The sequence below is a fragment of the Heliconius melpomene genome, chromosome 1 (genome assembly GCF_056956725.1).
Source record: "Heliconius melpomene rosina isolate 202511_hmr_F chromosome 1, ASM5695672v1, whole genome shotgun sequence".
Taxonomy (NCBI): domain Eukaryota; kingdom Metazoa; phylum Arthropoda; class Insecta; order Lepidoptera; family Nymphalidae; genus Heliconius; species Heliconius melpomene.
In genome coordinates, this window is record NC_140389.1 from 3,499,556 (window position 1) to 3,514,410 (window position 14,855).

Consider the following 14,855-nt stretch of genomic DNA (forward strand, 5'->3'; position numbering starts at 1 on the left):
TAAATAACTGCCTAACATATTTCACTTTTCAAACAACCTTTATTGAAAACCTTTATAGGTTTTCAAGTGCGAAAGTCTACTGTCCATTGTGTTTAATATTTAGTTTTGTTTGATATTTTTATATAATACAAACATTCAACAATTTTAAAAAGCGAATTTTAATTAAAAGTGTCGTTCATGTCTCTATGTAACACATACTCACAATAATTATTTTAATTCATTCAGTCATTCAATGTGAAAAATATTATTATTAAAGTATAAAAATAAAGATTTACGCAGATTAAAAATATCCTCGAGAATATGATAAATAACATATAATAGCTATCTGCATAGATCTTTATTTTTCTCATATTAAATAATAAATGGTTGTCTCATTTCACGCAACAAAATCGATGCACAGTCATTGGTAATTTATTCATTATTATATTTAATATTTGATCATTCTTTATATTTTAAATATTTTTGTCTAAATACTTAGAAATATTTAAAATAAATTTACAATATTTGTAATATTAATCATAATTTAGACGTTTTTTAGTTTTGATGTTAAAGTTAATTTAGGCAACAGTATTATTCTCATAATCTCGTTATATTTTTTGGAATATATTTTAGCACCTCTTGATACCTTTAGCACTTTTTGACTTTATTAACTTTTCTTAGTGTGGTCACTCAGTAACATAAATATTTCATACCTTTATAGCCTATTTAAATGTCTCTTTTGAATAAATAAAATTATTCTGTCAATATGTGCATGGTATGACCAGTTCTAAATCAAATAATTGTGTTACCATATTGTTGCCAGTTACAACATTAATTACCTAATCGTACTTTATGGATGTCATTAAATTCTTAGATTCCATTATAACATACATATTTAGAATTAATGATAACATCTACAATATACCTTTTTCCTTTCCTGTAATCTTTTCTCGTTAATAGTATGTTTAAAATTATTATTGTATATATTGCGATATATCAAATATAAATCTTTTCAAAGATTTTATTCAATTTATTTATATTTTATTCAGCTATATATTATACTTTTAAATAATTTTATTTAATATAATCACAAAATATAAAGAATATTTACATATTACTATTATATTTTTTATACAGGTACATATTAGGAGTACTCCTCGGTCTAATGCGAGGGCCACAAACCGAAGAGCCGCCGCCAGAACCGACTGAGGAGGAGAAAATCGGTCAGTTGAAGCTATCCCTACACACGCACAGATTAGCTCAAAGTAAGGCAAATTATACATTTTAGTGGGCAACAAGGAATGACGCTTCAGGATTTAATTGTTTGATGCTTTAATTATTCACACAAGTGTTTCTTTTTATTATTTACTTTCAAAAATATTCTGTATAGTAAATTTTTTTAAAAATGCCATTATTACCAAATTTATTTAAAAACAACACTATTTTGTCGTTTCAACAGCAAATAGTATTATTAAAATATTTCTATTACTAATATATATAAATAAAAGGAAAAGTCGAGCAGTCTATCAGCAATCTCTACATACCCACATATACAAGCAAGAAAGCAAAGAAAAGCAAATTAGACCTAACACCATGATAACACACAAATATTCAAATGAAAACTATTATTTTTGACAAATATTTTCTCATATTATATAACAAAAAATGTAGTAAAATTTTAAAAACAATTTTAAAGCAACATTGCAACAATAAATCTAAAAGTTAATTTCTATTTCTGTCAAAATAATGCCTAGTTATAACTTTATGGGATAGATTCTATATTTTTTCTTTATTCTATACAAAATAAAATCTAATTGATTATAAAACATAAAATCAAATATTAAATATATGTATATAGGGTAAAACTACCTTTTTAAAAAGATTTTTCAATGTAGAAAAATCTAATATAAATAATATGAGTACATAATCTAAATTAATTAAATATTAACCTTTGGTTCATTAAATTGGTTTCAATGCCTGGATATAATATTAAATTACTGAACCAAAACCATAAAGGCTCATTTTTAACAAACTATTAATATTTTGAAAATAAAATAAAAATATAATAACTTCATGAAAATATCTTATTTATTTTTTATTAATATTTAAAAAAATGATTTTAGTGGAATCTGCTTTTGGATTAACAAAAGGTATGAACAAATATTAAACATTAACATTTTAATTTTGTGATTTAAAAGATATTGCGAGTTCGATTCCCGTATGCTCTTTTATTTTTATATTTATATTCGTCGCTTTTGTTTACTTTCTCAAATATAAGGAAACATTATATTAGTGATATAATATTTACTCAAAAAATAAACACACAATATGAATTTAAATCTCGTTGACCTTACTGTAGTACTATTACTCATAACAATGCCAAAATGTCATATATTTAAAACCTATGAAATACTTTACTTTATTTAATTTGTATACACAAAATTTATAATATTATTTTAATCCTATTTTTAATTCGTATCTAGGTCCCGTTCGACACTTGCCGGCGTTACCGGCGGCGGACGACACGGGGCAGATGCAAGTCTCCGCTTTCGGCTTGGATATCACTAAAGAAGATAATGGACAGTCAGTTTCAATATACATTTTTTGTTTTTGTATTTATTTATTTCTTTTTGTTCCTATATGGTCTTTATTTTAAACTACGTTAGAAATATGATTTAATCAAAAATTATAAATTTACCTATTTACCTATGCCTTCAATAGGCATATTTGATATTTTTGTTTTTGTATGCGATATTATAATAAAATATAACATATTAAAGTTGTAATTTTTTTTCAGGATACAAGTAAAACCACACGAGTCTCCCAGTACGTCGACGCCGTCATCTGGTGAAGAAGCAGAAGTGTCTCCCGATGAAAGTATTGAACACACTGAGGAACAACAACCACCTTCTCTTATTGATCTTTTGGGGTAAAGCATGCTTCATTGTTTTCTTATTTTCTCAAGATAATACTTGGTCGATATTTATTTTTTGCAGTATTTTACGCTAAAGTTTTTTAATATCCAATTCTACTTCTTGTAATATATGTCAATGATGACCTATTATAATTTTGAAAAAAAAAATTTCAACAAGAATTAGAGGAATTATTAAAGTCCAAGTTAGTGATTATACCTGTAGAACAAGAAGTTATATATTCGATTCCAAACTAGGACAGGTATTTAATCATTATATTTCTCTTCTTTGTTTCAGTGGAGAACAAGCAAAGAAAGCAGCGCAGGAAAGAATGGAAGCTCAGGCTGTACAGCAAGCTGCCATGTCCGCTATCGAGGCTGAGAGCAAGAAGGTATGGCTGTTATTACTTATTTATGTATTGAATCCTTTTAAAGTGCAGGAGAGACGTGTATAATTATTCAAATAAAGAAACTTAATATGTATTTTAAATATCATAAATATAAGCATAACATGTATGTATCTAAAATCTGTATGTATTTTGCTATGCAGCCAGGATTTGACAAAAAATACTTTCGTTACAAAAAGGTAATAACTATAATTACACCAATTGAAAAATGTCCCACATTGGGTGCCAATATTTTTTTACTTTACTACCACATTTAAAAATTATGTAAAATAAAGCCACATTATTTACTTCGAACTACTATACTTAGTTAAAATTCTAATTAAAATTCCTAAGATCATCTGTAAAAGGTCTAATATTGATAAGGTCGACCTTACATGGTGCTTTTATGCATCTGTAAAATATTTATTTTATGTTTGTTTACTTTTATATTGATTCTTCGAGGGCATTGTAGTGTAATGGCACAAGTGTAAACGTGACGATTGTGGGTTCGATTCCCACTCGGGGAATGAATTATCTTATATTTTCATTTCTTTGTTCTGGTAACAAAGGAAAGCGCGGTTTTGATTTCTACGACTCAATACACAATGTCTAAAAAATTTGGCGGTGTGATGTCTATGTGCATGTGAGTGTGTTAACCCTAAGTTGCCTATCCGGATCCTGCTTTATGCGAAATATAGTGTGAACCTATAAAGAAAACAGTAATTTTTTTTTACTTATACGTTTATATTATAAATACAATAAAAAATCTATCTAGCCATGTCTTCTTTCCAGCAAGCAGTATCAGGACCCACGCCGTCTGCGCTATCACAAGTGGACTTGTCGGTCTACACTCGCAAAGCAGTCTCATTCCTCGCCAGAAACTTCTATAATCTGAAATACGTGGCTTTAGTGCTGGCTTTCTGTATTAACTTCGTGCTGCTGTTTTATAAGGTAAGTTGAAAAATGTTGGGGGGGAAATAAAAAATAATTGTCGTGTAAATTACTTATATCACGCAAAGAATAAATACATAGAAAAAACATAAAAGTGGTTCCAAAACTACGTGGAATTATTTCCCATATATGTATATTTAAAGATATTATAGGTACTTTTAAAGTAATCGTTCACTCATATTTATTTATTTAATTTTTTTGAGAATTATTGAGTTGAAGTGAAGGTGAAATCGTGGGATATACCAAAATTTTAAAAATTGTTTAATATACAACTTACTCCGAAGTTGAAGTCGGTTTATTTTGTAACCTTGTCTCTGTAACAAAACATTTGATAAATGTCTTTTTAATTTAATGATTAGGTGTCAACATTAGAAGGTGAACGTAGCGAGGGTTCTGGTGTAGGTGACATCATCGGCGGGTCCGGCTCCGGCTCGGGATCTGGAAGTGGAGACGGTAATATAATATAAACAAATTTAAACTATAAACGAACACTATTAAAATTAATTTTAACTTTAAAAATATGATGATATTTCAGATTTATGATATATTGTTTCGCCGCTCAGCACTTAATGTATCGAATTTTTTTCGGTGCATGAGTAACGGACTGTAATCGTCTCGTAACACTCAAGTTCCCTCTGCCTACTCTGCTAAATGCGGGATTCAGATCATCAATAAATAATAGATTACATCTAGAGGCCAAATAAATTAGACCAGCTTCACGCTGTATCCTGCACCTAGGAAGAGAGGTAGAGGGAACCTAATGTTAAGACCCTCTGTTCCCCACGAATATAAATTCCCCGAAGTATAAGAAAACCTACATACATTTCTAAATAATTCACCAGGTAGCGGTGAAGAAGACGACGATAGTCTAGAAGTAGTATTAATAGATGAAGATTTTTTCTATATGGAACACGTTATCAAGATAGCAGCAGCTTTACATTCTGTCGTTTCTTTGGCTATACTCATTGGTTATTATCACTTGAAGGTTAGTTGGTTTTTTTATTTGTTGCATATGATTTAAACCTGCCTACCTACCTATTATCATACCTAATTAATTAATTGAATATAATTTTCTCACAAATGGACAATTTTTGTGTAAATTTACCAAAAATTATAGGGTATTTTACTTTTCAAGAAGCAAAATTGAAATTCCGCTTCGTAAAAAAAAACATTTTTTTTGAGACTAATTTAATTTTATTGTAATGAATATAATAAGTCTGTCCCACATTGGGCGCCAGCTTTCAAATCTCCCCATTTAAATATTTATTATATTAAAACTAATATATTACTTTCTTAACCGACTATTATTGTTATAATTTAAGGTACCTCTAGCTATATTTAAACGGGAAAAGGAAATCGCGCGTCGACTGGAGTTCGACGGTCTCTACATCGCGGAACAACCGGAGGACGATGATTTGAAAAGTCATTGGGATAAACTCGTTATTTCTGCTAAGTGTGTATAATAAATATAATATAAATAAATATAAGTCCTTCCTTCTCCCTTCCTGTTATTAATCCCGGGGTATCTTGCCAGGGTCTGCCTTCCTGCTTAGTATACTCCACTTTACACGATCTGTATTTTAAGTATTTTATTTATTAATGAGTTATTATAAAAATGAAATTTCATAGGAAAATGCTATTTTCATTTCTCACCTCTTATATTGTGATAAATATACGTAAAGATATTATTCAATGAACATTCATGAAAATTCTTTTTAGGATAATAAGAACGTCAATTTTGTAAATTTAAATTATGTATGTCAAAGTACATGTATGTATTTTTCATAATCTGTATTATTTTATTTCTTTACTTCACAGGTCATTCCCAGTAAATTATTGGGATAAATTCATTAAAAAGAAAGTTCGAGCAAAATATTCGGAAACATACGACTTTGATTCTATATCGAATATGTTGGGAATGGAAAAAACATCGTTCACTGCTCAAGAAGAGGAAGGCAGCAAAGGATTCTTTCACTAGTAAGTTTATTTCTCGTTTATTTTCATCTTTTTTCTAGTGTTTCTCGCCCATATATAGCAGGATGAGCAGAGAGAATAAATAACTTTGCGCAGAGGCAATATCGTAACCAATGAGGTTAATCCGAGGTGCGATTATTGCTAGTTGAAAAACCCAGTCCGCTCGACGACCGCAAGCCGAGGTTCGATCCCCGCAGAGGGCGCCCTTGCGTCGTTGGCACCCCCACAGGCAGCCACATAGTGCCTGCAATTTTTCAGGGAATGAGTACTCTCTTCCCTACCCACCCGGTGTCGCTGTAAAGGCCAATAGGGCTAACAGCATTAACTTCAAGTCCGAAAAAAAAAAAAGGGAATAAATAATTATAAAAATATGCGCATGTAAATATATTTTTTTCTATTATAAACGTAAAAACTTTTATTCCAGCATAATAAACATAGACTGGCGTTACCAAGTATGGAAAGCGGGAGTGACTATTACAGATAACTCGTTCTTATACTCCCTCTGGTACTTCTCATTCTCTGTGATGGGGAACTTCAATAATTTCTTCTTCGCCGCACATTTGTTGGACGTTGCCGTTGGATTTAAAACGTTGAGAACCATCTTGCAATCTGTCACGCATAACGGGAAACAGGTTGATTTTTTTTTAAATGTATTAAAATAAAAATTTTAATCGCATTTGATATGATTAATCTATCTAAATTCATTTAACAAGTCTTTGAAATTACTTAGTGGTATAAATTACTAAGACCTTCTTAAAACTACTCTTTAATTTTTGAATTTATGTTATACAAAAAGTTCAAGTAAAAAAAATCATAGCAGTTCGTTACTATAGTGCATGAAATTATTAAAAAAACATAAATACCGCTTTTATACAATATTACTTCTAATTCCAGCTGGTGTTAACGGTAATGCTGCTAACCATCATAGTGTACATCTACACCGTGATAGCTTTCAACTTCTTCCGCAAGTTCTACGTGCAGGAGGAGGACGACGAAGTTAATAGAAACTGTCACGACATGCTTACTGTAAGTAAATATACAAATGTTATGTATAAAATATAGATTTTTTAGGCAACAAGGCCTCACCTTTCACCCTCGTTAAAGTAGGTTTTAAATGAAGAACGGAGTGTCTTAACACTCTAGGTGACCTCTGTCTACCTCGCTATATACTTCCATAGGAATTTGAGAAAATCGTTTCTTATGTGCATCTATCTATCGAATAACGCACCAACGCTAGTGTAATGTAATTATTAAGTGCATAGAGTGCCTGGAATATACTCCATAATTATAGGTACCATAATGTCCTAAAGACATTGACTGTTTGCAGATTATCTAACAATAAATAAGAATATATATATATATATATATATATATATATATATATATATATAATATATTTCTAACTCCATATTATATGTCTCCGTAGTGTTTCGTGTTCAACCTCTACAAGGGAGTGCGCGCGGGCGGCGGTATCGGCGACGAGCTGGAGCCTCCCGACGGCGACGATTCAGAAGTCTACCGCATTATATTCGATATATCGTTCTTCTTTTTCGTTATTGTTATTTTGCTGGCTATATTGCAGGGTGAGTTGCTTTTTGTTTAGATTATTAATTTAAAATTGGTTGTGAAATTTCATAGATAAGCATAATATATATTTTTTTTATATTTTCATTCCTTTGCTTTGGTAACGAGGCAACGCGTGGCGTTGGGCTCCGCTGATCAACATGCATGCATTTACATTACCTTCCCAATACCAATTATTATTTTAAAAATGCCCATATCAAAAAATAATAAATACTTAGCTCAAAATACTCATTAAAAGTAGTAAAACATATTATACTTGTCTATTCTAGTCTAGTCTGTCTATTTAGAAAACTACTATTTGAGTAAATTTCATAAAAACTGTCATTATCTAAAGTAATATAATATTCATGTAAATTATATTATTTAAGGTTTGATCATCGACGCGTTCGGTGAGCTCCGTGACCAGTTGGAGTCGGTAAAAGAGGACATGGAGTCCAACTGCTTCATATGCGGAATTAATAAAGATTACTTTGATAAGGTGAGGAGGTGTTTTTTATTAAGTACTTAAATGGAAAATAAATAAGAGAGTATCTGAAATGACCTTAGAACGCATGCTACGAAAAACATAAGACTCAAGTGATTTATGTACTTAATTGCTCAATTTTTTTTTAAGTATGTCTTTTATATCAAACCCCACTAATATTATATATGTATGTATGTATGTTTGTGAGGATGAATGTTTATTCCACTTTCACCCGACAACTACTTACTGAACAGAATTAAATGAAACTTTACAGTATTATAACTTATACATCAGAATATCGCATAAGTTACAATTTATGTAAAGATTTTGTATGATTTGGTAATATTTTTACTAATAGTTAGTTTTAAAAATAAGTATTTTAATTTTCTGTATAATTTCACCCTTCTATTGTACATTCCAGGTCCCGCACGGTTTTGACACACACGTGCAGCGGGAGCACAACCTCGCCAACTACATGTTCTTCCTCATGCATCTCATCAATAAACCGGATACTGAATACACCGGTAAATGGAAAAACAAAGAGATAATACACTTAGACTCCGTTGTAGAGACCATTGTGACGCAACGGGACGACTTAGTATAGTTTTTTAGACAAAGTATAAAATTTTAGGCTACAGCGGTTATAAAATTCGGAAATAAAATTCAATAAAATTTCCTATCACTTTCAAATGACTATTATCACTGTTATTTGTAAAACAAAAAATGTTATAACTATACGGTTAGCTGGAGGTGGCTGCTGAGATTTTAATTTTTCCTACTTTTCTTCCGGAGTTTTCAATGCGCAAAAGCTCACACATAAATACTAACTTCAGGTCGGCCACGACTCGTCGACCGTACTGTAATTAATATTATAATCACTTTTTAATTTAATTTCTATGCAATTTCCATTTTCCATATTTTCAGGTCAAGAAACATTTGTATGGAACATGTACACGCAAAGGTGCTGGGACTTCTTCCCCGTCGGTGACTGCTTCAGAAAACAATACGAGGATGTTATGGGAGAATAGAAATTATTACTTTATATGTATATAATATACGCCATTACTTTGTATAGAACTCTTTTGTATAAAAGAGATACAAAGATTTATTTTTAAATTTAATTTTATTAAAATGTACAAAAAATGTGTTAAATTCAATATCAAGATATTGCTCAAAATTAAATTCTGAAGTTGTTTGATCGAAATAAAATATATAGATGTCCGAAATTATTTTTATATGGCAGTAATTAATAAGATGTTGACTTGAGGGCGGCATAGTACTGCAAATGCAACGGTTGTGGATTCGATTCCCACTTGGGGGAACTTATTATTTTTATTTCCTGGCTGTTGTAATAAGACAAAATGCTTGAAAATTGGATGGAAAGGGGAAAACGGAGTGTCTTAACTAGGTTCCCTCTGCCTACCCTGCTATAAGTGTGAAACTAAAAATAGTAAGATTTGAAAGATTGTGTACATTATGTAATCTGTGACTTCACTCTCTTCAATGTTTCTATTCTCCGTACTAGTTAAGGTGGCCTTTCCAAAAACGTTTCTATTTCATCTTTTACGATATAGTTTATTTAAGATAATTAAAAAGTGTTAAATAATGAATAAATCTTTAATTTATTGAAAGATTTTTGATTTTTCTATATTCATTTATTAATGTTTTTTGTATATTCACAAAGTAGATTTTAAAAGAATTTAGTTTGTAAATTTTCTTAAATTTATAAGAATATAAAAGGAAATTAAAAAGTTTTTACTGCCGGAGTTCTCAAAAATGTAAGAGCTGCGTGAAGTTGTGATAAAATATAAGATTTTCTGAAATATTATTTTAGTTTTGGCTTCAAAAAATAGTCTGTGGCCATTCGTGGTTCAGGGGGACAAAAACTATGGGTTCTATTCCTACTCCAACTTTTTTAGCTCTGGTAGAGACAAAACACGGCAGGATGGACAAGGCACGGCGTGCAGGATACAGCTTTTTGAAAAATAAACCAGTGTATGCTTATAATAATTTATTAACAGATATTTACAAACAATATAATCACTTTTCTTAAGCTTAACTGTATCAGTCTTATTTACTAAGCTTTTTCTTTTTTTTAATTGTTTATTTTTTCTAAAACTTCAGAGCGGCCAACGTTCCTTCGACCTTATTGTATCTTTAATTTTTAAAACTTTTTTATTCCGCTTAATTCACAGATGGCTGTTTATGAGCCAAGTACAACGTAAATATGCTCGTCAAAGCACTTACTAGGAAAATAACATCAAACCAACGGTGATAGAAATTGAACTGTAAGTCGCCGAGAACTTGTGTTATAATTATTCTGTACTCTGAAGGCATATTCATCCTCATTAGGAGAACGGAGGAACAAAAATACATGCCCATTATTTGTGCTAATATCATTACTATTATATTTGACGATTTCGATGACGAGATTTTGTAGAAGAACTGTGAAAAATGAGAAACATAATTAATGTTTATTTATATTAGGACAGTAGACAGTAATCTGGGCGTAGAAGGGCAAATTAGTGGAGTGTCTTAACACTAGGTTCCCTCTACCTACCCTGCTATATGTAGAGTAAAGCTAAAAAAACATCTTAAGCAATTCTCTTATACCAGTCAGCTCCAACAAAAATGAATGAGGCATGTTGGGACCAAAATGATATATCAGATCTATGTTCAGTATGAGAATGTACTACTAGTTCTATGCCGCAGGAGCAATGCTTTTATTTACTTTATTTCTATTTCCTTGGTGTGGTTACAAGACAAAGCTCGACGTTGAGGTCCTCTCTACACAGAATGTTCAGAAAATTGCGGGGTAAGTGGGCAACGAGTGTCTTAACACTACTTTCCCTCGCTACCTCAGTGCAAAGGTGAACAAAATATAATAAAGTATTTAAGGTAATCTAAATTAAGTAACTTAATAAAAACTAAAACTAAAATAAAAGAACCAAACCAAACTTACCTTAGTTAAAGTCAAAAGCAATCCTCTAATACTAGTCAGAACAATACATCCCACCAGTATGAAGGAGACATGTTGGGACCAAAATGATACATCTATGTTCAGTCCGAGCCAGTGAACCACAATTTCAAGGCCACGGGTCACGGGATCCTTTTTGCCTACTCTATCGAATACTATGTTTATTGTTGACTGAAAAAAAAATTGAATTGTCATTCAAATTCTATTTATTAGTACTCAAAAAAAAACAATTTAATTCAACAAAGAGTTAAACAACTGGTACAGATAATTAATATATTCCCATAGTTTACACGAGCTCATCCCTTTATAAGTTGAATCTAGTAAATATGAGGCGTGAATTATTAAATATTTTCATATTCTCGCTCTGGTAACCAGGCAAAAAAGCGCGGCGTTGAGTGTCGCTACTCAACACACAATGACTAGAATATTCAGAGATGTGTTGGGAACAGTGTAGAATTCAGGTTAGAAATAATTATGTTTATTTATAAAAAAGTTGTTTTTGAACTAATACAATTATGAAAAAAATTAAATCAATAGTGTACAAACATAATAGTTTGGTATAGGTAAAAAGTAGGGTTGCCAGTAAAAAATATATTCATCTTATAAAATTTTCAACTAATTATGACTTCCCTAAAAATGTACAAAACTAAAGTGCATAATTTGTAAAGATTCTTTCTTATTATACTTACAATAAATATCTTCCAAATACAATACAAAGAGAAGAAATAACCTAGAAAGTTGAAATATTTCCCCTGAAATGTTCTAGACCATTCTATTTTCTCTCTCATTGTTCTGGCATCGTGCGCTTCTAAGAACAACTGCCTGCTTAGTTCTTCCAATCCTGATATCTCTTGTCTTAGTTGATTTATATCTGGAAATAATTTTCAAATTATATGCATATAAATACTAATCAATACAAAAATTCAGCCTTATTATTTAAATTAAGGCAATATTACTGATGCTAGACAATATATTCATCCAAATTCCTTCGTTTTTAATACAATATTACTCTCACATATATCGATTTCTAACCAATCTGACTGTATATAAGAAAAACTCATTACATTGTTTTTTGCCAGTTAATTACCACCACAAAAGGCATAAATACATACAAATAACCATAAATACAGACACTCACTCTCAGCCCCATGATTCAAAGGATTGGCAATATTACCAACACTTGAAAGTATATTCGTCCAAAATCCTCTATTCTTAACACCAGATTGATCTAACATATATTGATTGCGGCCCATAGTGTTAGCTTCTGCTAGTGCTATACGTTTTTTCTTAACCAGTATCATATCCATAGTTTGTAGTAACTTTTTTTCTATAGATAAAACATCTGCTTGGGTTACTGGTCTGAAATTGTATAAAAATTTGGTAAAGTATTTTATATAACTATGGAATAATGGGTATTTTGTAATTATGATATTTAAAGTGATATATTTAAGAGTTCTATTTATAAGATTATATAGTCAAATATTGAAGTTAAGCGATAAATATTGTCATTCTTATCAATTAACTCATAAAAAATAAAAAAATCAGCTTCATGATGTATCCAGCATACAGCAGGGGAGGTAGTGACCGAAACCTAGTGTTAAGACACTCTGTTTCCCACTTTCCTGGGAGGTAGAAGTCAACACCAGACTTTTGTCTTGGTGCCATTATATTAATAAAACTAGTTTGGTACATGCTCATCACAGATTACCCACCCTAGAAACTTTACTAACTAAAAATAACCCTTCTTAATTATAAAACAGTATAAAAAAAATAGCTTACCTAATAAATATGGCCATAGATGTATAAGGATAATTAACCGCACCAAAACCCGAAAGTAACGCCATTACTGTAACTCCTATAACACCTATACGGGATACTCCTTGCTCTATTGAAAATATACCCTGAGAATATATAAAGCATATATAATTTTCTTTATTAATAAAATTGGGTCAATACAATATATTATAATAACATTATTATACATAATTTTGCCAGAAAATAATCTCTGCCTACCCTGCTGTGTGCGGGAAACAGCGTTAAGCTAATTAATTAATTAATACATAATTTGTATGGTATAAGGCCTTTGGCACACACCGCAGTTATAGTTTCAGTTCCTACTCAGAGGAATGAACAATTTATATACCCTCTCACTAGTAAGACAACATGTCACAATGAGTTCTGTTACTCAATATGCATTTTCTTGAAAATTGGCTGATGAATAAGGAATGGGGTATCCTAACACTTGTGTTGAAAGATTTTTCAAACAATATCTTTTATATGTGTAAAATACAAAAACATACAAACATTTACTTATTATTAATTATAAATAAGTTTACTAACTACTATACAAAATAAATTTGCAAAAATACTTACTTGTTTTGGACTTAATATTGGAAACGGATCTCCAATTTTCCAAAAAAAGTAAAGATATATAAACCAAACAAACATTGTTAATGGTCTTATCATATTTTTTGACACTGAAATACCAAAGTGAAGTTTTGTATATTCAATTATTTTTAAATATAATAGTTAAGAAAAGAAATATTTAAGGTATTCCATCTGGTAAAATAGATTTATTTTTTATTTAAAAAAACTTACCAAATCTAATATTGCTGATGCAGAAGTAGGCAATATAAAATGGAATTAATGCTATTACCATAAAAAGCAAAGAATAAAGACCCAAATTCCAATGGAAATATCTGGAACTATAAATACAGGTTGTTGATTTCAATATGTTCAATATCAATAAGTTGTGTATAAACTAAATGAACATAGCTATTGTCAAATTATTTTATCTTTAAATATTACATGACTTACCTAGAATCTAAATATCCAATGATTTCGAATATGATTAATTCAAACATTGTACAACTTAAAGCAAATGTTACAGAAAATATTAGTTGGACCAATCTGTGATGAACTTCATAGTCGCGAAAGAGCTGCTTCACGAAAAATATCCATCCCCCGACGAAAAAAATCGTCTGTAATAATAAATAAGTAATGATGTTAGTAAAATCTTATAAGACTTCACTGTTTTCAGAATTAGAAATAATATTTTTATTGTAGCGTAGTCCAATGTAATTATTATAAAGTAAGAATTGTATTAGTTCTTACTTTATAAGAGCTTACCTGAGAAATTAATATTATAAGTGTATCATCTAATAAAGTCATAATGGAGATTTTAATTGACGATTAAAGAATTTTAAATAAATGACATTTTTTTACTATATTTTTCTTATAATATAAAAAATGAAAAAGCCGACGAATGCGAAATAAACCCCACAATCCACTTAGAACTGTCAAAAGTCATAACGTCAAAGTTCAATGTCAAAGTCACTATTAAAATGGCTTAGATGTAAGCCTTTTTGCTTTTGCTATATAATTTTTTAAAGGCCTTTTTTGCATTTTGCTATATAATTTAAAAAACGATGCTGTTTACGGTACGAATACGATACGCATAGAGTTATTAGACAATATTGTATACTATACCAAGCCGTTAGCACAGTAAGTACTGAGAAAAAATAGCACGCTACCTAGTTCAACAAATATGAATGAATATTACAATATTATGAATTAAAAAATGGCACTATAGAATTACATATGCTCCAAATTGTTAAATCTTTATACGAA

General features: G+C 30.3%; 2 protein-coding genes and 1 non-coding gene across 19 annotated transcripts in view; 2 read left to right on the forward strand and 1 right to left on the reverse strand.

Moving 5' to 3' along the window:
• The window catches only part of RyR (Ryanodine receptor), a 98,901-nt gene extending 89,022 nt beyond the window's left edge, over positions 1-9,879 (forward strand). For 7 of the 17 annotated variants that reach the window (XM_085188147.1, XM_085188089.1, XM_085188107.1 and 4 more), the window contains 15 exons: positions 1,117-1,244; positions 2,463-2,562; positions 2,777-2,908; positions 3,189-3,282; positions 4,069-4,227; positions 4,587-4,680; positions 5,070-5,212; positions 5,550-5,680; positions 6,046-6,204; positions 6,626-6,833; positions 7,096-7,227; positions 7,628-7,784; positions 8,154-8,263; positions 8,670-8,772; positions 9,173-9,879. In XM_085188147.1, coding sequence (XP_085044273.1) covers positions 1,117-1,244; positions 2,463-2,562; positions 2,777-2,908; positions 3,189-3,282; positions 4,069-4,227; positions 4,587-4,680; positions 5,070-5,212; positions 5,550-5,680; positions 6,046-6,204; positions 6,626-6,833; positions 7,096-7,227; positions 7,628-7,784; positions 8,154-8,263; positions 8,670-8,772; positions 9,173-9,276 — 1,954 coding nt within the window. In that variant the 3' untranslated portion in view covers positions 9,277-9,879. Of the gene's footprint in view, positions 1-1,116; positions 1,245-2,102; positions 2,130-2,462; positions 2,563-2,776; positions 2,909-3,188; positions 3,283-3,440; positions 3,477-4,068; positions 4,228-4,586; positions 4,681-5,069; positions 5,213-5,549; positions 5,681-6,045; positions 6,205-6,625; positions 6,834-7,095; positions 7,228-7,627; positions 7,785-8,153; positions 8,264-8,669; positions 8,773-9,172 lie in introns of all 17 variants that reach the window. The other 10 variants (XM_085188071.1, XM_085188079.1, XM_085188099.1 and 7 more) reach the window with 4 other exon arrangements.
• On the forward strand, positions 6,286-6,358 carry LOC146540978 (U4 spliceosomal RNA). The gene has a single exon (XR_014878723.1). It is a non-coding gene; the product is annotated as a U4 spliceosomal RNA (small nuclear RNA).
• A 367-nt stretch (positions 9,880-10,246) lies between the features above and the next one.
• Positions 10,247-14,549, reverse strand: GPHR (Golgi pH regulator). The gene is made up of 9 exons (XM_085188263.1): positions 14,355-14,549; positions 14,043-14,206; positions 13,824-13,930; positions 13,599-13,702; positions 13,005-13,126; positions 12,364-12,584; positions 11,915-12,096; positions 11,211-11,396; positions 10,247-10,693 (listed from the first exon to the last, which is right to left on the reverse strand). The coding sequence occupies exons 1-9, from the start codon at positions 14,394-14,396 to the stop codon at positions 10,433-10,435; spliced, it is 1,389 nt and encodes a 462-aa protein (XP_085044389.1). The 5' UTR covers positions 14,397-14,549; the 3' UTR covers positions 10,247-10,432.
• Positions 14,550-14,855: the final 306 nt, after the last annotated feature.

Bases quoted from the DNA above. Each gene is read 5' to 3' on its own strand.
- GPHR (XM_085188263.1), bottom strand. From the start codon at position 14,396: ATGACTTTATTAGATGATACACTTATAATATTAATTTCTCAG. The intron at 13,931-14,042 runs GTAAGTCATGTA...CTGTATTTATAG, and splicing joins ATTGGATATTTAGATTCTAG to TTCCAGATATTTCCATTGGA. The intron at 13,127-13,598 runs GTAAGTATTTTT...ATATATTCTCAG, and splicing joins CAATATTAAGTCCAAAACAA to GGTATATTTTCAATAGAGCA.